We start from the raw sequence: 24875 nt of genomic DNA on the forward strand, positions 1-24875 counted from the left end.
GGACTTGACGAGCTTTCTCTCTCTTGGGTTCAGGATCTGTTCTGTTTAACCTGGTGTCCCCAGCCTGAGACAAAATGCCCAGCACTCTGAGGATACTCTACAAATATCTGTTGAATGCAAGAACTACAAACTTGTAGAGCAATCTACAGGTTAAACCTTGTCCCTGAGTGGCAGTGTTGCTGGTGAATTAGTAGCTCCGATGCCCATGGCAGCCCTTTCCACAGCTCCAGTTCACTCCCAAGCCCCCACTCCGCTGTCTCTTCCTGGATGGTATGTGCTTGTCCAAATGGATATAGCCCCAAGATGACTAAGTTACTCAAACACGTGCTGGGCTCGGCGGAAGGAGTCGTGACAGGCATTGCTGCCCAAGAAATGGGAAAGGGGACCAGTTCCTTGGGGAAGGGAGATTGCTTAACAGGGAGTGACACTCGCAGCCCAGAAGAAAGGGCAGTGGGAGCTTGAAAAGCTTTAGTTGGGAAACCCCACCTTTAAACCAACCTGCTTACTTGTCAGTTTTTTATTTCTGTTCTTTTTTTTTCCCTTTTTTTTGAGACAAAGTCTCACTCTGTCACCCAGGCTGGAGTGCAGTGGTATGATCTCAGCTCACTGCAACCTCTGCCTCCCGGGTTCAAGCAATTCTCCTGCCTCAGCCTCCCAAGCAGCTGGGATTACAGACACCACCATGTCCAGCTAATTTTTTTGTATTTTTATAAAGATGGGGTTTTCACCATGTTGACCAGGCTGGTCTCAAACTCCTGACCTCAAGTGATCCGCCCACCTCGGCCTCCCAAAATGCTGGGATTCCAGGCATGAGCCACCGCGCCTGGCCAAGTGTCAGTTTCAATACTAAAAGTCCAGCATCACCATGAGGCTGCGAATCAAGGCACTCTCTGTGCACTGCTAGGCAGGCTGGGTTAGGACTTGGCCCTGAAAGTCTAGTCCCTGCTTGGAAATCTGCCTTTCTAGTCCTATGACTTTAGAAGGAGCTGGGAGAACTCCAGAGCTGTGGGTGGAGGGGAGAAGCTCCTGATAAGTGAACCATCAGAGCCTGAACAATGGCTTCCTCTGTGCAGCTGGGTTCTGCACCTGGTGCCTGCACAGGGCCCTCTGTGCTTTTGTCCTTCCGCACACAGTGATGTCCACACACAGACGAGACTTATAAATACCCTCCAAAGGAGAAGTGAAATCATTGACCAGTTCTCCTTTTCTCTGCTTAGCTGGAGCCCAGCAGCTGAGAGCAACTGTTACACACTCACATTCCTCAGTAGAGCGGCTCAACCTACTTTCATTATTTTATGGTTGGGAAGCTTTTGGCAAACATCCTGTTTAGGATGAAATGGGACTCAGACTGACTCTCAGGGGCTAAATTTACTGCCTAGAAACTTCAAGCAAATGAAAAGAGAAAGCAAAGGAAAGGACACGGCCTATGAGGGCACCATTCACAGAAACAGAATGCTGGAGTCTTCTGGAAGGGAGCATTTTACCTGTACGTAGAAGGTCCTGGAGCTTGTTATTATTTCAAACAGGTTGTCCCTCATTAAGAGATCACTAGACAGAGAAAAAGAAAGAATGTTATGGCGTGCTGACATACACAGAGAGGACTCGATATGTCCTAAGTTAAGACCCCAGTGCCCTCTACCATAAAAAAGGAAGATGGGTTGGGGGTGGTTCCAAGCCATTCTTCCTTCAGCTCCTGCCTTGAAAAACACTCCAGGGGTTTCCTCTAGCTTCATTTCCTAGAGGGTCTCAGGAGGCTTTGCCATCCAGATGGACCCTCCCCAGGCCCCTCTCCCACCAGCAGTTCTAACAAGCTCCTTTCCCTCCAAAACCTCCTGCCTAATATCCAACCCCACCACCACCATCTCCTACAGTTTCCTTCCTTCCTGCCTCCCTCCTTCCCTCTAAGGTGTATGAAGTGCTTTGTGGGAAGCACCGTTTCGGGTGCTTTTTTGTAGATTATTTCATCTAATCTTCACAACAGCCCCGGGGGGCACTTAAGACTTCCCCCATTTTACAGATGAGGAAACCCAGACCCACACTCAGGGTCAGAGCTTAAATGACTCCTCCAAGTTGCTGGAGATTTTGAACCTAGGTCTGACTCCAGAGTCTCTGCTTTATTTATTTATTTTTTTGAGACAGGGTCTCGCTCTGTTGCCCAGGCTGGAGTACAGTGGTACAATCATGGCTCACTGGGGCTACAGGCACATGCCACCACTCCTGGCTAATTTTTGTATTTGTCATAGAGACAGGGTGTTTCCATGTTGCTCAGGCTGGTCTTGAATTCCTGAGCTCAAGCAATCTGCCTGCCTCAGCTTCCCAAAGTCCTGGGATTACAGGTATGAGCCACTGAACCCAGTGAGCCTATGCTTGTAATTACTCCACTGCCATTGGCCTCTCCTAAGGGAGCCAACTCTCCGCTCCCTAAACAGTCTCCTCCACCCTCACAGCAGCCCCATCAACCTCACTCAGCTCCTGCTCCTTGCCTCACTGTGCGGGGCCCAGGAGACAAAGAGCTAAAGAGGAGGAAAGCAAGGGGAGAGGAGATGACTTCAGGGCACTCCTTTAGGGGACACTGCTGGGTGTGGGTTTTGGAAAAGAAATCCTGACTTCTGCAAGGAAGAGGGCGGGGAGTAGATGATGCTCAGTGACAAACCTCAAAGCAGCCCAGGTTATTTCCCAGTGTTAAATGCCTGCCGCATATATCCCCAGCCACTGCAGGGAATACATAAGGAGTAAAAGATCTAATTCCTACCCAGTGAAAGAACATAAGGGCCAGGCGCAGTGGCTTACGCCTGTAATCCCAGCACTTTGGGAGGCCAAGGCGGGCAAATCACTTGAGTTCTAGGCCAGCCTGGACAACATGGTGAACTTTGTCTCTATTAAAAAAATACAAAACTGAGTCAGGTGTGGTGGCACACATCTATAGTTCCAGCTACTCGGGAGGCTGAGGCGGGAGGATCACCTGAGCCTGGGAGGCAGAGGCTGCAGTGAACTGATATTGCACTCCAATCTGGGGGACAGAGCAAGACTCTATCTCAACAACAACAAAAAAAGAACATAAGGAAGCAAAACTGTACCATCAGATGTTAGATTGTGTGTTATATGCCAAGAGTTGGAAAGGACTGATCACAGGTGGGGTTGGCTTCATGAATGAGAAAGCCTGCAAGAAAATGGCACGACCTCGGCCAGTGCCACAGGTACCTGGGCAAAGGAGTGCATGAGACCAGAGATCCATGAGCAAGAACAACAGGATAGGGGCCAGATAGACCTGGGGTGAATCCTGACTACATGAAGGGAAGAGATGTTTGAGAATGTTGTAAAAACTTGGGGAGCCTTTGTGACCCCAAGTATAAAACAGAGACAAATAAGAGGACCCCCTTGATCGGGCTGGTCACTACAAAGACCAGTTAGTTATAAGGTACAGAAGGCATCCGGCATAATGTATGTCACAGAATAGTCACTTAAAGCAAATTTCACCAACTATGATTACTTTCTGAGTTTCTGAATAAAAAATGCCTCTTTCTGGCTAAAATGTCTTAGCCTTTCAAATTCTACTCATGCATAGCCAGTAAAGTCACATAAACAACTACTGAGGAGGTGAAAGAAAAGCAGGTGGGAAATCCCCACTCCTTTCACATCTACTTCTCAGGGTGGGAAGGGCAGGAGGGGGGTGAGGGATAAAAGACTATGCATTTGGGCACCGTGGACACTGCTGCAGATGGGTGCACCACAATCTCAGAAATCACCACTGAAGAACTTTTCCATGCAACCAAACACCACCTGTTCCCCCAAAACGATAGAAATTTTTAAAAATGTAAATATGTATTTATTTATTTATTTGAGACAGAGTTTCACTCTTGTTGCCCAGGCTGGAGTGCAGTGGCACGATCTTGGCTCACTGCAACCTCCGCCTCCCGGGTTCAAGCGATTCTCCTGCCTCAGCCTCCCGAGTAGCGGGGATTACAGGCACCCACCACCACACCCAGCTAATTTTTTTTTTTTTTTTTTTTTTTGAGACAGAGTCTCGCTGTTGCCCAGGCTGGAGTGCAGTGGCGCGATCTCGGCTCACTGCAGGCTCCGCTCCCGGGTTCACGCCATTCTCCTGCCTCAGCCTCCCAAGTAGCTGGGACTACAGGCGCCCGCCACCTCGCCCGGCTAATTTTTTGTATTTTTAGTAGAGACAGGGTTTCACCGTGTTAGCCAGGATGGTCTCGATCTCCTGACCTCGTGATCCGCCTGTCTCGGCCTCCCAAAGTGCTGGGATTACAGGCGTGAGCCACCGCGCCCAGCCCACCCAGCTAATTTTTTGTATTTTTAGTAAAGAAGGGGTTTCGCTATGTTGGCCAGGATGGTCTGGAACTCCTGGCCTCAGGTGATCCGCCCGCCTCGGCCTCCCAAAGTGCTGGGATTGGATTACAGGTGTGAGCCACCACGCCCGGCCTAAAAAGATATATATTTTTTTAAAATGGCACCAGGCTACATGGTGCCTTTCAACAAATATTAATTGATTATCAAGATACCCTAAAACCCTGGACTGGGTTCCAGGGAGGCCAAGCAGTCTAACAGGCATGGAAGCTGCAGAGCCCTAAGGACCTTCCTTCCCTGCTAGTCCCTGACTTCCTTAACTCAGTTTAGTGTGACTCTGGCAGAGTTAGAGAGTTAGAGAAAGTTCAAGGCATTCTTAGGATTTAACCGTAAGTTCCTTATGGTTCTCTAAGCTTCCCCCATGTGCCCAGGTGGTCTCACATCTGCAAGGGCCCTCCAGGGTCAGGTACAATCAAGGATCTCATCATGCCCAATCTTTCCTCTGCCTACTTCTAGAGCCACACTTCTGGAATTTCCATCTATAGCTACTTTCCTGAATTATAAATAGTCACTGGGAACCTCCCCAGTCTTCTGTACTCTGCAACTGCCATTTGCAAGACTCGGGAGAGTGCTTCTGTCTCTGCCCCCTTGGGTCACACAGCATGTTGTTTTCATGCAAGACTGTTTGTGCCTTCATGGGAGAAGAGTCGGCCTGCTGTGAACAGCTTTCCTGATGATATCTGAGGGTTCTGCTTGTACAAGCCATGAGACGGAGGGACACAAACACCCAAAATCTAAAGACTGCAGATTGGTGGCCAGAAAAAGGGTTTTTGGATGCCCCAATACCCTTAGGGTCTCTAAAGTTTAGTTCTATAGGCATCTGTATTTGGTGTTGGACCTAGGAGATCCCTTGCCAGGTCCCAAACTCATCCTATGCAAAGTGGCACTTGGAAGGTAACTATTTCCTAGTGGACAGAGCAATCCCTTTAAAATACCTGTTTTTCCTTCCCAGTGGGAGTAACACAGAGATGCTATGAATCACCTTGTGTTAATGGGACATCAGGGTCAAAAGGAGGAGAAAAGGAATAAGAAGGTCAGGGAAGAGGCACTAGTACAGTGATCTGACCAGAAGCACTGAGGTGAGTGACCTAGAGGCGTGGTCTCTCCTCTGAGCCTGTGTTCTGCTAGGGATTGAGCATCTAATCCTAACACCTGAGAAGCTTCGGAGCCCCACTCTTTGTTTCTATACCCTTTCTTTTTGCCCACCAGAAACTATTACATAGGCCTATCTGCTTAGGAGCCAGAGTAAGGTATGGGAAGAGGGCAAGTGTGCCCAGGGCGGTCTCCTCCCTGTGTTAGCTTGGATGCAGAGAGTCAGCCACAAGGTGTTAGGCTCCTGTGCCTGGCTCTTGGAAGAAGATGACTCTTGCATAGAATCTCTGAAGAGTAGTAAAGGGAGATTTAAGAGGACAAATGGAGGTTTGGATTAGAAGAGAAAAAGCAGACACAATTACCCAGACTTGACCAGACATTCATGGGTCTTGAGAACATCCTTAAGAAATATAGTGCGCAGTGGTTCTCGGTCCTGGTGGAAAGAACAGAAAGACAGGTAAGTGAGGCTGTCTGTGTCATCACGACCCAGACCAGCTGACCAATACCCCTTTCTCAGAGATGGTTGGCTAAAATCAGGTTGACAAATAATCTGGTCTCAAAATAATCAGCAAGAGGAAAAAAAATCTGGCTGGGCAGAGTGGCTCATGCCTGTAATACCAGGACTTTGGAAGGCCAAGGCTGGAGGATTGCTTGAGACCAGGAGTTCAAGACCAGCCTGGGCAACATAGTGAAATCCTGTCTCTACAAAAAATCCACCACTGTGCTCCAGCCTGGGTGACAGGTGACAGAGAAAGACCCTGTCTCCAAAAACAAGAAAAAAGACAAAAAAATCTAAGAAGAAGATGTTGTGTAGCTGTGACTCTGACCACACAGCAGCTCACTGCAGAGAGGACACTTTAGTGTCACTGTAAAGATGTGTGCACAGAATGGAGATAAGACAGAGGCGCCTTTGAAGTCTTTGTGTGCCCACATCTCCACTCATGCACGCTCTCCTGTGGGTGTGCACCTATGCACCTCTTAGTTTCCATGACCTCTCAGAAGGGCAGCAAAGCTACTACAAACCTGCTCACACTTGAAGTAGCAGATGGTAAAGTCATCAAGTGCAAAGAAGCGACGTTTCCAGCTCTTCCGCTGTAATAAAAAAATAAAAGGCAGAACATTAGCGAGAGGTGCCCAGCATTGTGGAGGGTGTACTCATGCTAAGCTCCCAGGGACCCAGCCCCATGGAAGTCCGGCTCCCACATTCAGCAGGGGCAAGGGCTTCTTCATATCAGGGGCAACACCGCTGACAGGTGGGAGCCAAAGGTCAGTCCCAAAATCTCACCCTCAAAGGTGGAGGCTCCATGGAGGACTGAGGCACCTCCTGTCAATCCCCTCTCACCTCTGCTCTATGTCTACAGCCACTGGCTCTGAGGAGTCACCAGAACCCCAATTCAGCCCCTGTGCTGACACTCACCACATTCCCTTGCTTCACGCAGTAACCACTCTTAATGAGGGGAGGCCCGGTGGAAGCACGGCAGCCTGACGTGGGGATGTAACTCTGAGACCTTCGAAGGATGGTGTGGGACCCGGGCTCACTCCCTTCCTGCCCATCCCCACCGTTCTGCAAGGAAACAGTGTCAGGATCAGCGCCTCCCTCCCTCTATGCAGCCACAGCCCCACCTACCTCCCTCTGCCTGAATCTCTGGCCTCTTTGCCCTAAGTCAAAGAAGAAATAAATGGTGGGCACAGTGGCTCACGCCTGTAATCCCAACACTTTGGGAGGCCAAGGCAGGAGGATCGCTTGAGCCCAGGAGTTCTAGACCAGACTGGGCAACACAGTGAGACCCAGTCTCTACAAAAAAATTAAAAATTGTTTTAAAATTTTTGTTTAATTTTGATTTTAAAATTTAAAAATTAAAAAAAAGAATTACCCAGGCATGTAGTCCCAGCTACTCAGGAAGCAGAGGTTGGAGGATGGCTTGAGCCCAGGAATCTGACGCTGAAGTGAGCCATGATTGCACCACTGCACTTCAGTCTGGGCAACACAGCGAGACCTTGTCTCTAAAAAAATTAAATAACAACATGGCAAAACCCCATCTCCAACAAAAAATACAAAAAAAATTAGCCACACGTGGTGGCACATGCCTGTGGTCCCAGATGAGGTGGGAGGATCACTTGAGCCTGGGAAGGCTGCGGCAGGAGGATTGCATGAGCCTAGGAGGCGGAGGCTGCAGTAAGCCATGATTATGTGTATCTGCACTTCAGGCTGGGTGACAGAGGGACACCCCATCTCAAAAAAAAAAAATAAATAAATATAAATAATTAAAACAGGAAAATAAACCTTTCCTTTGCTCTGTCATGCACTCTACTGGGTACTTTCACAGAACCAGCATCAGGGAGGTTGAGCCGACCCAGGAGAAAGGGAAGGATAGGGAATGTGAACCAGCAGGGACACCAGGCTGGTTTCCAGCCTTGTTTGCCATCCTCTGTCCCATTTCCTATGGGTTTCACAAACCCTCATCTTCTGTGTCTCCCGTGTCCAGCACAGAACTGCACAGGCCACATGGCTTCAAGATGCAGCAGCCTCCACTTCCGCACTGCTGTCACTAACACCCATGAATGGGGATGTAACATGCCCTGTACTTTCCTGATGGCTCCACTGGCACCAGCTGCCCCCCACTTCCACCCTCCTTTTCCCCAGTACAGTGCTCCGAGCACATCATGGGCACACCATGGACACTTCCACACCCCCACTCCCCCCCGCAGCCCCAGTCAGGCCCCTCACCTGGCTGATGGGTGTGTGGACCACCACCCCTCCAATGATCTCCGTCTTGTAGGCCACCTGTGGCTTCTTCTCCAGGGCTGGAGGAGCTGCTAAGCTCTTGAGAACTTCAGTGGTCATGGGTAGGCCCCCACCTTTGGGAACCTGGGGAGAGCGGCAGCAACAGTCAATGGGGAACAGAACATTTAGGAAACATGGGGAGCCCAAAAGAGAATGGGGCTGATGTGAGAAAAGCTCGTGCCAAATTACAGTCAGACTTGCATGTCCTCCCCAAGCCTTCCACAGTCCAAATCTGAATATGAGCATCTCAACCAGCAACGCCCTCCCGCTACACAGATACAAACTGACTCCAGGAATTTCTTGAGCGCCTACTTATGAGCCAGCCCTTCCCTGGCTAGAAACCAAAGATAAAGTGTCAAGCGAAACACACATGGGTCCCCACCTTCACGGCACTTACATGCTAGTAGGGGGAATGACAAAAAAAAACGTAAAACAAACAGAGTAATTACAAATGGTGGTGAGTGGCACAAAGAAGATCAAGGGAGCTGAGGCAGCGCACAGCAGGGGACCTGCTGGAAACAGAGTGGGCAGGGAGGTCTCTAGAGGAGAAGGCAGGGAGACACTCAAACGGCAACCTGGAGGGTAAGCAGGAGATGGGGGCCAGGTCCGGGGCCTCACACCTGTAACCCCAGCACTTTGGGAGGCCAAGGCAGGAGGGTCACTTGAGCCCAGGAGTTCAAGACCAGCCTGGGGAACATAGTGAGATCCCATCTCTACTAAAAATGAAAAAAAAAATTAGCCAGGTGTGGTAGCACACAGCTGCTCAACAGGCCAAGGTAGGAGAATCTCTTGAGCCCAGGAATTGGAGGCTGAAGTGAGCTATAATCACACCACTGTACTCCAGGCTAGGTGACAGAGACCCTGTCTCGAAAAAAATACAAAATAAAAAACTAAATAAAAGGAACCAGGAACATGAAGCTGGGAGAAGGCATTCTGGGCAGATTGAACAGGTAAAAATGCATGCATGCCTTTGTAGAGACAGAACAAGGGGTCCATGAAGTCTGGAGCCAGAAGATGTGTGGTATAACCCTTCACCTCTCACGAACCACCTGAGAGACCTTTGGTAACCATCAAACCTTTCTAGGCCTAAACCATCTCATGCATAAAATGAAAAGTGGAATAATATTTATCATAACCATTGTTGTGGTTATCAAATGATAGAGTATATTAAATGCTTTAGAAACACAACTAAAAAGAAAAACATATTACAAAATATTGTAATTAAGGCTTCCCACGTTGTTACTAATAATTATACACAGAGCCCTTGTGGAAGAATGAGCTATCTTTGCTCTTCCTTGACAGAGATATGGTACCACAGCTGATCAAATCATCCTAAAATTTTTATTGTTAGTTGGAAATCACAGGCCAGAGGTTGCAAATTGGTGGCCCACCCACTGACTTTGCCCAAACAATGTTTTGTTAGTCACATGCAGTATTTTTTAGAATCTGCGTCTAAGTTTTGGGATATTTCACAGAAAAATCCAGATTTTCAGCTATGCAGCAGTTCCCTTTTAGATAGAAAATACATTGTGTTTGCACAGTCCCTACCATTCTCCCCAGCAGAACGGGAGAGGCCAGGGGTCAAATGTCACTTATCCTCATTCCTGTTGCCATGTTTCTTCCTCCTTGCCCACTTCACTCATTTATACTAGAGTCTGCAAATGCTGAGGAAATCTTTCATTTTGTTACAAAGAAAAAAAAAAAAAAAAAGAGGTCCAGAACAGTTGAGTCATTTACCCAAAGCCAGGATTAACAGCTGAATGTCGGCCAGGCACAGTGGCTCATGCCTATAATCCCAGCACTTTGGGAGGCCGAGGCGGGTGGATCACCTGAGGTCGGGAGTTCGAGACTAGCCTGACCAACATAGTGAAATTCCGTCTCTACTAAAAATACAAAAATTAGCTGGGCGTAGTGGCGGGCACCTGTAACCCCAGCTACTCAGAAGGCTGAGGCAGGAGAATCGCTTGAACCCAGAAGGCAGAGGTTGCAGTGAGCCGAGATCACGCCATTGCACTCCAGCCTGGGCTACAGAGCGAGACTCCATTTCAAAACAAAAACAAAACAAAAAAACAGCTGAATGTCTACTAAACTCTGACTTCCCACCAGTGCCCCAGCATCACAATGCCCCACCTTCAGGAGAACGCAACACCCTACATCTATCTGCTGGGACGTCACCGGGACTTCGAGAGAAAAGCTAAGGTCCTCTCCCACTTCTACAGCTTTCAGAGTAAGAAAGACCTAAGGATCCAGAGCTCGGAGCTATATGACAGCCCTGTCATTTGGTGTCTGTTCAAAACAATAAGAGCACCCTGATTATGCTGGGCCCCCACAAAGACGACGAGACCTTCTCTTCCTGGACTGCACACTCAGTTTACATAGACAAGGATGTCCTCTGCCCCCTCCCTACCCCTCCAAATCAGGTCAGAAATTCCGCCTTCTATTTTCTTTCTGGCTGAGAGATACCAGCAGTTACAGTTTCTTTGGGCCTCCATTCAGTGCCAGGCAATGCACTGATAAGCTCTTTGCTGCATTATCACTAATCTTATCAACCAGGCATGATTTTCTCCACTTTAGATGAGGTCAACTCAAGCTCATTAAAATTAAGTGATTTGGCTCTAGGACTGCCTGACTCCTTGTTGCTGCATGTCACGACCTACCTAGGCTACTCTTTCTCACTTTCTGTGAGTTCTGTTATTATGTAACCACATTTTTAGGGATGTTGATTTTTAGTTGATATTTAGTGATTAAAATCACCATGGAACTGCAGAAATTTCCCCTAAATGACCCAGATGAATTCCTGAAACCCAGCAAAGAAGGAGGGAAGTAACTTTTTTTTTTTTTTTTTTTTTCTTTTTGAGATGGAGTCTTGCTCTGTCGCCCAGGCTGGAGTGCAGTGGTGCGATCTCGGCTCACTGCAATCTCCAGCTCCTGGGTTCAAGTGATTCTCCTGCCTCAGCCTCCCAAGTAGCTGGGATTACAGTGCATGCCAACATGCCCAGCTAGTTTTTATATTTTTAGTAGAGACGGGGTTTCACCAAGTTAGCCAGGCTGGTCTCGAACTCCTGACCTTGTGATCCACCCGCCTCAGCCTCCCAAAGTGCTGGGATTACAGGCGTGAGCCACCGCGCCTGGCCAGAAAGTAACTTTTTAGAGTTCCCAGTGGCCAGAAAAGGAGGCACAGAATCTTGGCTGCTGTGTTTCCTCTCAAAATCCCGAAGAACACTGTTTGTCAGTGCTTATGCTCCGGTGTCATGCACTGCTTCAGATCAACATGCAGAGCCTTTCCAAAGCTGTTTACACTACCTGAGACTTCTTTAAGAGATGGGGTTTCACTCTGTTGCCTAGGCTGAAGTACAGTGGTGCGATCATAACTCCCTGCAGTCTCAAACTTCTGGGCTCAAGTGATCCTCCTGCCTCAGCCTCCTAAGTAGCTGGGAATACAGGTGTAAGCCACCAGGCCGGGCTAATTTTTTAATTTTTTATTTTTTTTGAGGTGGAGTTTCACTCTTGTCGCCCAGGCTGGAATGCAATGGCACGATCTCGGCTCACTGCAACCTCTGCTTCCCAGGTTCAAGTGATTCTCCTGCCTCAGCCTCCTGAGCAGCTGGAACTACAGGCGTGTGCCACCACGCCCGGCTAATTTTGTATTTTTAGTAGAGACGGGGTTTCACTATGTTGGCCACAGGTGATCCATCCACCTCGGCCTCCCAAAGTGCTGGAATTACAAGCGTGAGCCACTGCACCCAGCCATCCATCCTCTCTCTTTTCATCACTCTCTCTTTTCACGGGTTTACCAAGGTTTATCAGGATAAGAAGCTAATCAGCAAAACTGCTTATAGGAGACTCAGTTACACTCAGGTTGGGTCTAGTAATATGAATACTATATACGTGTACAAATTTCTTCTATACAGTTGTTCACAGGAACCCTGAGAAATCTGGGAGGATAATTTGCTGCAGCATGTAATAGTCACTACTGGAAGCCCCTCAAACATAAGCATTTCTGACTGTATGATACAGAAACAAACTTTTCAGCATACAAGCCATGATCTATATAAGCCAGGAGTCTGCCTGTCTTATTGATTAAAAGTCTAGTTTTTTCCAAAACATATAGTTTCCCCTCTCCATCCTTCCTACCCTTCTTCCTTTCTTTTTCTATATCTCTAAGGAAAAAGAAAGGAATTCTTCATTAGCCAACTCAAGGAAAAAGAGCACACTCGTAGGACAGTCCATGAACTAGCTCTGTGATGCTTTTAAACAGAAGGCTTTTCTAGGACAGGGAGGCGGATGGCTTGGACTGACCCTGCAGGCAGCCTCTGAAAGTAAGAAGAGTATCCCCCAAGCTGGGAGAAAGTTCTGACTTCCCTCCCCATATGCTTTTCCCCTTACTTGACTTTTCACAGTCAGCAATCCATTTTCCAATCCTACCACATTCTGAATCAGCATCCCAGAATCACCCAAAACATGACTGATCGGGAGCCCTCCCAGGAAGCACAAAGGGGACGCTCCATGAACTTCCCCTTGAACTTGATTCAAACTCAGACTCTCAGTTCAACTTGTGTTTGGTCAGCCAAGGAAAAAGAAGAGGTGGGAGAGAACTGGGTACAGATCAGGCTCCTGGGAAAGTCCCGGCTGCCATCTCAGTTTCCCCCAACCCCAACAAGGCCATAGCCTGGGAAGAGGCACTTTTACTACCACCAGAAAACAGAAGAAACCAAACTTACGGTGATCTTGCTGGCTTGGTTCAGGGCTTCGACCCAGTCCTTCATATCTTTCTGATCATTGGCTTGAAGGAAATATCTCTGAGACAGGGCATTGATAACTACAAAAGCCACAGAAAAGAAGGGAAGACATTCCCAGGTCAGAATACAAGCAATACAACAAGTCTCCACAAAGCTAAGGTGTTTGAGGGAGTGAGATGAGTGAACTCCACAAAGCAGAACAAGAAATCTCCCATGATGCTAAGTCATTTGCCTGGATATTTAGGAAGCCCCAGGCCACACCTGCTCACTCTCTTTCCCACCTTTAAAAACATCCCATTGGCCACAGGAACAACACCTGACCACGTTAACAGCAGCCTCAGTGTGCTGTTCTGCGGTGATGAGGCTGCTGGTCTGCCATCAACAAGACACAACTGTGAACCGCATTCTGGCGGTGCTAATACATTTACTGTCATCACGGTATATACAGAATTTTGGACCCATGCTTGGTCTCCTCTGGCACAACTGGTCTGGACTGGGAGAGTTGTCTGTGGTTGGGAAATAGAACAAAGCTTTCCTGAGATCAAATCTGTGACCTTGGCCTCACTCTCAACCTGTTCTTTCCTCTGAGCATTCCATTAGGTCAACAATTTACTTCCACATTCACTATTATTACATATATATATTTTCAGATCTGATAACCACAAAATGTGAGAGTCATTTCTGAGCTTAGCTATGAAATTTGCAAGAAATAGAAGAATGAGCATACCAAAGAAGTCTAAACAAATCTGAGGTGGGGAGACAGAATCGCTCAAGGAAATACTTTATTCTCTTAGCATAAGCTTGAACTGTAGGAGGTGAGTCTCATGGGGTAGATGCAGAATTCATCCGTTCATTCATTCATTTGACAAATATTTACTGAGCACCTACTATGCGCTAGGAAACATCTTTAAGTGCTGAGGATACCACAGTGACAAGGCAGAGGAATACCCCTGCCTTTGCGAAACTTACACTCAGAACCACCCCAGATAGGCAACAGAAACTATTTGTTAGCATTTGCTCATAGCACTTAGCACAGCTGTGAGAACATAGTAGGAGCCAAGTAACTATTTGATGATGGATTCACTGAATTCACTGACCACTTCCTGACTTGAGGCACCCATGCACGGTGACTCTGCCTCCTACACCATCCCCCAACATGTCGCTATTGGGCAACTGAGACCCTTAACAGAATTCTCCTTCCTTTGTCTTATCCCCTTCCTGGCACCGCCATCTGCGTCTCCTCTGAGTACTCCATCTTTTCTGAGCACAACATTTCTCAGCTCTAAAATAAGGTTCACAGAAACTTATAGTGGACATTTTGCACCTGCCTTGTGGCATCAAGAAAACTGAAATGCATATGGACAATTATTAAAAGAAAAAAAATGTTCGAGATGATGGACATTGATATGGTTTGGATCTGTCCCCACCCAAATCTGTGTCCCTACCCAAATCTCATGTTCAATTGTAATCCTCAATGTTGGAGGTGGGGCCTGGTGGGAGGTGACTGGATCATGATGGGTCGTGGAGGCGGTTTCTCATGGTTTAACACCATCCCCCATGCTGTTGTGTCATAATAGTGAGTTCTTGTGAAATTTGGTTATTTAAATATGCATAGCACCTCCCCACTCTCTTTCTTGCTTCTCCTCTGGCCCCACAGAGCCTGCAGAACACTGAGCCAATTAAACCTCTTTTTTTTTCTTTTTTTGAGGTGGAGTAGAGTGCAATAGCGTGAAATCAGCTCACTGCAACCTCCGCCTCCTGGGTTCAAGAGATTCTCCTGCCTTAGCCTCCCGAGTAGCTGGAATTACAGGCACCCACCACCACGCCCAGCTAATTTTTTTGTATTTTTAGTAGAGATGAGGTTTCACTATGTTGGCCAGGCTGGTCTCAAACTCCTGATCTCAGGTGATCTGCCTGCCTCGGCCTCCCAACGTGCTGGGATTATAGGTGTGAGCCACCAGGCCCGGGCAAACCTGTTCTCTTTTTAAATTACCCAGTCTCAGGTATTTCTTTATAGCAGTTCAAGAACAGACTAATATAGATATGCTAATTACTCTATACATTATGTACCCCATGAATATATATAATTATTATTTGTCAATTTAAAAAATAAAACTAAAACCAAAAAAAAAGAAAGAAAACAGAAATGTTACTAGTCCCTGAAGCTCTGTCCTTATGTTATTAACAACCTTTGCAGCAAGACCAGGGAAAACAATATCACTTGACATCCAGGACCGTCACTGTGATTTAAGTCACTCATACGCACAGGGTATAGTCACATGTGATCACAGGACTGTCTCCATGCAAAAGAGGAAGTTGCCATGTCAATATTAAATGAGTCCCTCCCCTGGCTCAGTACTTACCAAAGCAAAACGGAGTTTTTGGTTTCTGTTTTGGGGTAGCTATGCTCACCTAAATCAAATAAGAAATAAAAGAAACATGAATATGTGTCTTACAATGTTGAAGATTTCTTATTGTGAAATTTCTCATACATAAAGAGTACATTAAACATATGTCTACATTTTTAAAAAATAATAATTAAATGAAAACCCTGTACTCATCATCCAGATTAAGAAACAGGCATTATCAGTCCTATTTCTTAGAAGCCCTGTGTGCCCCTCCCTGACAGAATCCCCACCGTCAGAGATAACCATTATCTTGAGATCTGTTCATCTTTACAAAAAGACTTTTGTTTATTATTTATTTATTTATTTAGAGATAGGGTCTCACTCTGTCACCCAGGCTGGAGTACAGTGGTGCAATCATAGCTCACTGCAGCCTCCAACTCCTGGGCTCAAGTGATCCTCCAGCCTCCACCTCCTGGCTAATTTTTTTTTAAATGCCCCTATGCCTGGCTAGTTTCTTTTAAAAAAGAAAAATATTTGCAGAAACAAGGTCTTGCTATGTTGCCCAGTCTGGTCTCAAACTCCTGGGCTCAAGCAGTCCTCCCGCCTCAGCCTCCCAAAGTGTTAGGATTACAGGTATGAGCCACTGCACCCAGCTCAAAGACTTTTAAAAGCCACTAAGTCCTGACGAAAACCTATCCTGGCCTCATTCACACTAGCAAGATTCCCCTCCTCCCCTCCTCTTTCAACCGCCAACCCTCTCCCTAAATCGTTCTCCAAGCTGAAGGCAATATTGCTACAAATGCATGGATTCCAATCAGAACGCTCAGAGAGACGAAGCAGCAGGCTGCTCGCTGCCCTCAGACACACGGAACAATTGCCTTTACATCTGCCCTGATGGCCTAACCATGAAAATAAGCACCTTCCAGCTGCCCAGAGAGGGGCCGATGGAATTGGAGAACATGCCTATACATCTCAGGGAAGGGCAAGAAACAGAGGAGGTATTTCTATACCTCCTGTTGCTGTATTTCATCTTGCTCTGGCAATCCTACCCCTGGCATGTACACTCCTGAGTATCTGCATATGTGAACTCACATCATTCAGGCTCAAACAAAAGAAAAAAGAAAGCAACTCATATTCCACCACACGCCCACAAAGATTAGGGACAATCCTTGATGGAGGCTGAGCCTCCCTGGAGCGAGCCTCCACCACTGAGCCTCTAAAGAGACAGTCACCTTCCCATGGGTCCTAGGCCGGGGACTATTCACATGATGTCGCAGTCCTCCCCTGAATGCCATTCTCTCCATCCCCCTCCAGCCAAGGGTATTCTTCGACATGTCCTCCACCTAGGGGATCCAGGAGTGGTTCCCACTTTATTTTATTTGTTTGTGGGGGTTTTTTGGGTTTTCTTTCTTTGAGACAGGAAGCTGGAGGATCACTTGAGCCCAGAATGAGACCCTATCTCATTCTGTCACCCAGGCTGGAGTGCAGTGGCGCAATCACCGCTCACTGCAGCCTCGACTTCTCAGACCGAAGTGATCCTTCCACCTCACCCTCCTGAGTAGCTAGACTACAGGTGTGTACCACCACACCCAGCTAATTTTTCAATTTTTTTTAGAGATGGGGTCTCGCTATGTTGTCAAGGCTGGTCTCAACCTCCTGGCCTCAAGTGATCCTTCTGCCTCAGCCTCACAAAGTGCTGGGATTATAGGCATGAGCCACCGCAACCAGCTGGCTGCTACTTTAATGGGCAGCGTATCAGAAGCCAGGTGCTAAAGAAAAAGTCCTGAATTGAAATTAAAGTATCTTCCTGGCTGACAGCAGTTAGGGTCTAACAATGACTGACTCACCAGTCTGTCTAGGTTCTTACTCTTGGCTCTAAGTTCTTGCTATACACCTGCCTAGATTCCTTAACCAAAATTAATATTGCCCCAAATAAATGGGAACTGAGGTGGCACCTTATAAAAGATCAAAAGAAGGTCAGGCAGAGACAGAGAGTCTCATATGACAGGTGTTCCAACTGAATGACCTCCATTTCCTGTTCTATCAAATAAGGGATCATAATATCGTGTTCTCATAGGGTTATCATGAGGGTTAAATATGATAGTGCAGGTAAGACAGTCATTCTTCCACACAGAATCTGCTCAACCCAGGAGGGATTATTTATAGCTTTTGATACCTCATTTCCTTTAAAGCCTCACTCCACACATCAACACAGGCAGTGTCCCGCCTGGAACTACGGGCAAAATGCTGAGGGTCCATGAGTTTCTCTGGGCCTGCAAAACTGTATGAAACCTGAAAAAACTGCCTGGCCTCCTACATACAAAGTGAAGATGCTGTATCTGGTGTTAATAAATATTTAATTGAATGCCTACATAACATTATATCAACCTCCCTGACAAGTATTTTAATGCGTACAAGATGTCACATCAAGTAAACGTCATTAATTTTTCAATGAAACATTAAAAAATTTTTCATTTGAAAATAATTGGTACCGGGCCGGGCACAGTGGCTCATGCCTGTAATCCCAGTACTTTGGGAGGCCCAGCCGGTGGATCACTTGAGGTAAGGAGTTCGAGACCAGCCTGACTAACATGGTGAAACCCTGTCTCTACTAAAAATACAAAATTAGCCGGGTGTGGTGGCACATGCCTGTAATCCCAGCTACTTGGGAGGCCGAGGCAGGAGAATCGCTTGAACCTGGAAGATGGAGGTTGCAGTGAGCTGAGATCCCACCATTGCACTCCAGCCTTGGTGACAGAGCGAGACTCTGTCTTTAAAAAAAAAAAAAAAAAAAAAACCTTAGATTTTCTTAGCTCACAAGAATCCTTTTGTGCGTGTGCAAGATGATTGCCCAGAAATTAGAGCCAGTTACAAATTGGATGAGTTACTCAGAGCCAAATCATTCCAAAAGTAAAATGATTAAAATCCTTTCAAATATTATATATATATATATATATATAATAGTCAGTTATATTTAATAAGGGATGTACATTTTGAGATGTGAGGTGAAAGCCACAGAGCCTAAGAAAAACCTAAAAAAATGATGATTTGAGCAAAGGTAAACCTGCTTATCCCAAGTTCGGACACAGAGGATCCAAATTCAGTTGTGTGTCAACTCACAGTAAGAGGACGCTGGTGGCTCCATAACACAATAGTCCAGGCCCCTAGACATCTTGCTTCCTGGGTTTCTGACCACCCCCCCCTCCATTCAATCTGGACCACGGCATAGACTTCTGTCCTGCTTACACCTGAGTGTTGATCTGTCAGTCACTCATTTTCTTGCTTTGGCCCTCAGCGTCCACATTCCTGCAGTCCTCTGGTCCATAACTCCTGGTTGTTCTGCCCCTGATCTCTGCATAATCCTGACCACAGCAGAACTGTGTTTGGCCATCCCAGCCCTCAGAACCCACCAATCTCATCCTCCCCTTCTACTTCCAGCTTTATTTATTTATTTATTTATTTGAGACAGAGTCTTGCTCTGTCACCCAGGCTGGAGTGCAATGGCGCCATCTCGGCTCACTACAACCTCCGCCCCCCAGGTTCAAGCGATTCTCCTGCCTCAGCCTCCCAAGTTGCTGGGATTACAGGCACGCACCACCACACCTGGCTAATGTTTTATATTTTTAGTAGAGATGGGGTTTCGCCATGTTGGCCAGGCTGGTGTGGAACTCCTGACCTTAGGTGATCCACCCACCTCGGTCACCCAAAGTGCTGGGATTATAGGCGTGAGCCACCACGCCTGGCCCTTTTTTTTTTTTTTTTTTTTTTTTTTTAAGAGATAGGGTCTCACTCTGTCTCAGGCTGGAGTGCGGAGGTGCAATCATGGCTTAGTCAGCCTCAAACTCCTGGGCTCCAGCGATCCTCCCAACTCAGCCTCCCAAGTAGCTGGGACTACAGACACTCACCACCATGCTCAGCTAAATTTTATTTTTTAAATTTTTTTTGTAGAGACAGGGTCTCGCTATGTTACTGAAACTGGTCTTGAATTCCTGGCCTCAAGCGATCCTCCCACCTCAGACTCCCAAAGTGCTGGGATTACAGGCATGAGCCACTATGCCCAACCTACTTCCGGCTTTAGAATGACATTGAAAAGCTGGGCACTCCAAGACCCTTTCTGGCTTATTAGGAGAACTGCCTTTTCTCTGAAAAACTCCTATTTGTCACTGACTAGAGAGAGCACCACAGGCGGACAGTTTTCATTCTGTTTGGATAACAAATGCTCGTTTTGACCACAACTGATTAGCCAGCCTGTGCTGTAAGAATGCTACCCATGTGCTTATTATGGGAACTGGAGCCTTCAAAGAGATGGTCTGGATTTGGGTTTGTTTGTTTGCTTTCCTCTGTTTATCCAGTTTTGGTCAGGAGGCATGTGAGAGTGCACGCGTGAGTGCATGCGTGTACAACCATCATTGGCCTCATGCCTAATGGCTTACCACGGAAGGGCGATTCGGCAAACCAACTCATTGCTGAATTAACAGGATCGGTTCTGGTTCTGCCCTGATTGGCTCACTGCAAGGGTAAGCCCCTCAATGTCTTTGATCATCTTTACAATAGGTGAAGCCAGAGTAAAAACACTATTCTCCTTTGCCACAGAGCGGCAAAAGAGGACAATGAAATGATTTCTACTTGTTGCTGAGTCCCACGGAAAGAAAGGCCAAGATGGGGCCGGGTGCAGTGGCTCCCACCTATAATCCCAGCACTTTGGGAGGCCGAGGCAGGCGGATCACCTGAGGTCAGGAGTTCGAGACCAGCCTGGTCAACATGGTGAAACCCCGTCTCTATTAAAAATACAAAAATTAGCCAGGCATGGTGGTACACACCTGTAATCCCAGCTACTCAGGAGGCTGAGGCAGGACAATCGCTTGAACCCAGGAGGCAAAGGTTGAAGTGAGGCGAGATTGCACCATTGCACTCCAGCCTGCGTGAGAGAGCAAGACTTTGTCTCAAATTAAAAAAAAAAAAAAAGAAAAAGAAAAAAAAAAGAAAGGCCAAGAAGGAAATCTAACTTATCATGGAGACGTGGTGGCTTCGCCTCCTCTCATGAAGAGGCGTGGCTGCAGGCGGGTGAGGTCACCCGACCATCTGACTCCAGTGAGGCCACCAAAGTGCAGCCATCCACACAGCCGAGGTGGCCACAGCTGAGGCACTACCCAGCAGTGGTTGACTGGTGGGTCCTGTGAACACCCCAGCAGCGAGCAGAGGTCAGGGATGTGAGCAGGGAGTGGGCACAGGTCCCCCGTAGAGTGACGCAGACAGGGCTGCTCCACAGCTCAACAGACTCTCAGGAACTTGCGCTTATCAGATCAAACACAGACCACAGGAGCTGCAAGCTCGTCAGCGGCCAGGCACGGCTAGGGCCAGCCCCACCCTGTCTGCCCATGGCCGGAAGAGGAGCTGGGGCCCCTCTGGCAGAAGCAGTGGCAGCAAAACAAGGTCTCCTAGCTCTGCTGCGGCCTCTGCCCTGGTATCTGGGGGTGACCTTGCCCCACAAGGTGGCATCAGGATCAGGGGAATAGCAGCCACCTACATGGGATGGGGGTCTCTGGACCAGCTTCAGGAGGTCAATGGGCTCCCTGAAATTATAGGCAAAAGCAGGGTGTGTCTGTACACCTATGCATTTACCTGGAGAAGGCATCCATGCATTTCATCAGTCTCAAAAAAGGATCCATGAGCCCCCACAAGTTCTTTCTGAGAGGTGGCTGAAAGCAAGGCCCTGACAACTGGGACACAGCTCGGGGTGGGACAGTGGGGTTGGCTGTGCAGTCGGTGGGTGGAGGCAGGGGTCAAAGTGCAGCTTTAATTATTTTCTAGTTTGCTAAGAACTGGTTCTGTTGCCATTGATGCTCTGGATGACATCCGATCATCACTTTCATCTCTGTCTCTCCGAAGGGCCAGGGCCACACGCCTGTCCTCATCTTCCCAACACTGGCCCTCAGCAGACAGCAGAGAAGCACACACCCTGAACAGCCAGCCCACACGCAGCCCTCTGGCCAGGCCACCCGACACGGTGGCAAGCGCTCTCCTCCAAGAAGGAATACCTAAGAGTTAACAAATAATGACCTGGAATGCTGAGCTGGAGTCCAGCGCCTCTGAGGCTAAATGTCATTCTGGGAAAACCCCCTGCTTTCTGGCAGGGGGTCAGGCAGGAGTTAAAGGCTCTGAGCTCTGTGTAACCCGACCCAGTGGCAGCTGTGGGTTTTGCAAAATGCCCATCCAGCCCTGCCTTTCTTGGGAAGGGGCTAAACGGCAGGTCACCCTTTCTAAATGAGGCAGCCTCCAAGGCTGAGAACTCTAAAACCCTCATCTGAGCTGCATTTATAAATCATGATTCAGCAGGAGACTGAATTCATTCTTCCCCAACCAAAAAAAAAAAAAAAAAAGGCTTCCCAAACCCTCTCACACAGGAGAGGGTTTCAGTTTTCCTTTATTACTGCGAGGTTCTCTGCTCCTCTGCTCTCAGTTCTCCATCTCCGACCCTCCTGGAGAAACCACCTCAGGAGCTCTCAGCAAGATGAGGACAAGCCAGGGAGGGCGGGCAGGCCTGGGCCTCTGGCTGCTCTGGCCCGGGGAGGCAGCCACATTTCTCACCACAAGGCATGCACAAATTGCCGGCAGCTGTGCTAGCAAGGCTGGACTTGAAAAGGCCCTTCCCCCTTCCCTGAGGTCATTCTCTCCCTCTTTAATCCACCCTGACGCTGCCCTGCATCTTGTGCCTTTGTACTGGGCTGTGTCTGCCAGACTCTGCCTGCACACCACAGGCACAGGGGCGGGCTGCCCCTCTAGCCAAGGGTGGCCTCTCCTCCAGAGTCCCCCAGTCCCCTTCAGGTTCATCTCCTGACCAGCCAGGGTACAAGGCTCCCAAAGCTTGTTACAAGATGGAGCCGGTAGACCCTTGGCTCAGGGGCCCCCAGGCCTCCAGCCCCTGAGGATGAAAGGGGACGCGCAGGGCAGAAGAGGCTCCCAAGAGGCCTGCAGTGAGGGTGTGTGGGGAGCACAGGACTTCCGAAACCTCAGTGTTGGCGGGGTGCCACCTGGCTCTCCTCACTGTACAAAGAGTTCCTCTTTCTGGGGAGGCTCTAAATCTCCCGGCCTTTTTATCACTGCTGCATCACGGGTCAGCAGTGGTGCCTGCTCCAGGGAGCGGCCGCTAATAGAAGCTGAATTCAGCAGTTACATGTGGGCACCGTTAACCAGTCCCCACCCCAGCTCTCAGCAGAAGAGAGGGCCTGCTCCGGCCCCTTCTGTACAAATGGGACAGGGGGTGGCCTCGCAGCCACCTGCCCCAACCCCCAGCAGTTATCTGGCTGCTGAATGTCTTCTTGGTAATCTGAGTGGCTTCTCAGGGCCTTCTTAGCCTTCCCTCCACAGTAATCCTGTCCAGGTGAATGGTAAAAAATCCAGTGAAGCCCCAATATTTTTTGTTTGACTGTACCCTTTGAGAGAATCCTTCACAGTTGCTGGATTTTTGGTGATTGTTTTCGTGTTCCCTTTCGTCCCAATTACAAAAAAAGGTCATGGATCATGTCCTCCCCCTACCCCAGCTCCACCACCACATAACACCTCCTGTGCAGGAGCTGGGAGCATTATGGATTGATGTGTTCAAGGAGTAAGAGGCTGTAGGTCCACCCCCCAACAATTTGGAACCACATACCTCTACAGCCACCCATTAGCAGCTAAGTCTCCACAGGCAGTGTGTGGGTTCAGGGGAGCATTTCAACACCATGCAATGTCCCTAAATACTAATGCCCAAAGGACTGGACACTTCCCCTTGCTTAGAAACCAGATCGACTTACAGAGCATGAATTCCCAGAGTTCCAGGTCAACATTACCTTCGAGATGTAGGTCAGCTGCAAAGCTCCAACAGCTCCTGCCCCCATTGCCAGATTCTGAAAGACACATAGTTTTCATTTTAAGAAGGCTGTGGAAACAGCACCAAGAGACAGAAGACCAAGATTCTAGCTCTGTTTATGCCACTTTCCTGGCAACACTGAGCAAGTTACTCAACCATTCTTTAACTTGCATTCCTCACCTGTGAAAGAGTGATGATAATTCCTGGAGAATGATTCAGGAATCCTGATAGAAACCTGTGACATTAACATTACCCCCAAGCCTTATCTATTATAAAGAAATATTCTAGTACAGTGGTAAAAGTGTGTGCTCAGGCTGGGCATACTGGTTCATGCCTGTAATCCCAGTACTTTGGAAGGCCAAGGTGGGAAGATCACTTGAGGCCAGGAGTTTGCGACCAGCCTGGATAACACATCAAGACCCCATCTCTACAAAAATTTTAAAAATTAGCTGGGTGTGGAGGCTCACACTTGCAGTCCCACCTCCATGGAAGGCTGAGTTGGGAGGACTGCTGGAGCCCAGGAGATAGAGGCTGCGGTAAGCTGTGTTCATGCCACTGCACAATACAGCAAGACCCTATCTCTTAAAAAAAAAAAAAAAAAAAAAAAAAAGGTAAGCTCCACTGTGAACAAGTTCCTTAACCACCGATCCTTAGTTTTTCCTTCTGTAAAATAGGGATAATAGCACCTACCTCATAAGAAAGCTGTAAAAATGAGTTAATACATTTAAGAAGGCCAGGCACAGTGGCTCACGTCTGTAATCCCAGCACTTTGGAAGGCTGAGGCGAGAGGATCACCTCAAGTCGGGAGTTCGAGACCAGCCTGGACCACATGGCAAAACCCCATCTCTACTAAAAATATAGAGCCGGGCTTGGTGGCTCACACTTGTAGTCCCACCTACTTGGGAAGCTGAGGCAGGAGAATCGCTTGAACCTGGGAGGTGGAGGTTGCAGTGAGCCAAGATCTCACCACTGCACTCCAGCCTGGGTGACAGAGCGAGACTCCATCCCCCAAAAATAAAAAATAAATAAATACATTTAAGAGCACTTGGAATTCTCCCTGGTATGTAGAAGACTCTCAGCAAGTGTGAGCTGTTATAGTTTTTGTGAGTGCCCTGAGATCTCACTGACTCTGTCCTGTTTTATGCCAGTTCAATTTTTTTTTATAATACATAGGATACAAACTCACGCAATATAGAAATAAAAATATATATATACATCTGTTCAGCCCATCTCATAGGGCTATTATGAGTAGCAAAGGAAAGATGTCTGTACAGTATAAAACATGAAGTGAATGCACTATCACGACAGCAGGAGACTCACAGGCACCAGGTCTGGCACTGTGCTCTACCCTGGCACACCATCTTTGGCTTTCTAATGTCCCCACTGGCAGGGATGAAGCAGCGAAAACCCAGGGCAGTCCCATGCCAGAGTCACGGTCAAGGTTAGAAATCACAGCCCTGGGGCTTCGAATGCAGACCATTCCCCTGTGAATCTGAGACTCTGTCCATAGCTCCTGCTGACCTCTTAAATTGTTGCCAAAAGCCTCCAAGAAAAATCTCTGGAAGAGAGAGACTCCGTCTCAAAAAAGAAAAAAAAAATCTCTGAAGCCCCCATTACCTGGGGTCCTCTCAAAGCAATAAAAGGAGATGAATCTCGGATAAAGGAATTTAGGAAATTTACCTAAGAATTATCAGTGA

At 47.8% G+C, this 24875-nt stretch overlaps 1 protein-coding gene across 4 annotated transcripts in view; it reads right to left on the minus strand.

Annotated features, from left to right (window-relative positions):
- The window catches only part of PLEKHA2 (pleckstrin homology domain containing A2), a 73498-nt gene that overhangs the window by 14994 nt on the left and 33629 nt on the right, over positions 1 to 24875 (minus strand). For all 4 annotated transcript variants that reach the window (XM_055348962.2, XM_019032501.4, XM_055348961.2 and 1 more), the window contains 8 exons: positions 23159 to 23215; positions 15345 to 15393; positions 12964 to 13061; positions 8186 to 8326; positions 6875 to 7021; positions 6481 to 6549; positions 5820 to 5890; positions 1485 to 1548 (listed from right to left, as the gene is read on the minus strand). In XM_055348962.2, the coding sequence (XP_055204937.1) occupies positions 1485 to 1548; positions 5820 to 5890; positions 6481 to 6549; positions 6875 to 7021; positions 8186 to 8326; positions 12964 to 13061; positions 15345 to 15393; positions 23159 to 23206 (687 nt within the window). In that variant the 5' untranslated portion in view covers positions 23207 to 23215. The remainder of the gene's footprint in view (positions 1 to 1484; positions 1549 to 5819; positions 5891 to 6480; positions 6550 to 6874; positions 7022 to 8185; positions 8327 to 12963; positions 13062 to 15344; positions 15394 to 23158; positions 23216 to 24875) is intronic.

This window comes from Gorilla gorilla, chromosome 7 (genome assembly GCF_029281585.2).
Source record: "Gorilla gorilla gorilla isolate KB3781 chromosome 7, NHGRI_mGorGor1-v2.1_pri, whole genome shotgun sequence".
Taxonomy (NCBI): domain Eukaryota; kingdom Metazoa; phylum Chordata; class Mammalia; order Primates; family Hominidae; genus Gorilla; species Gorilla gorilla.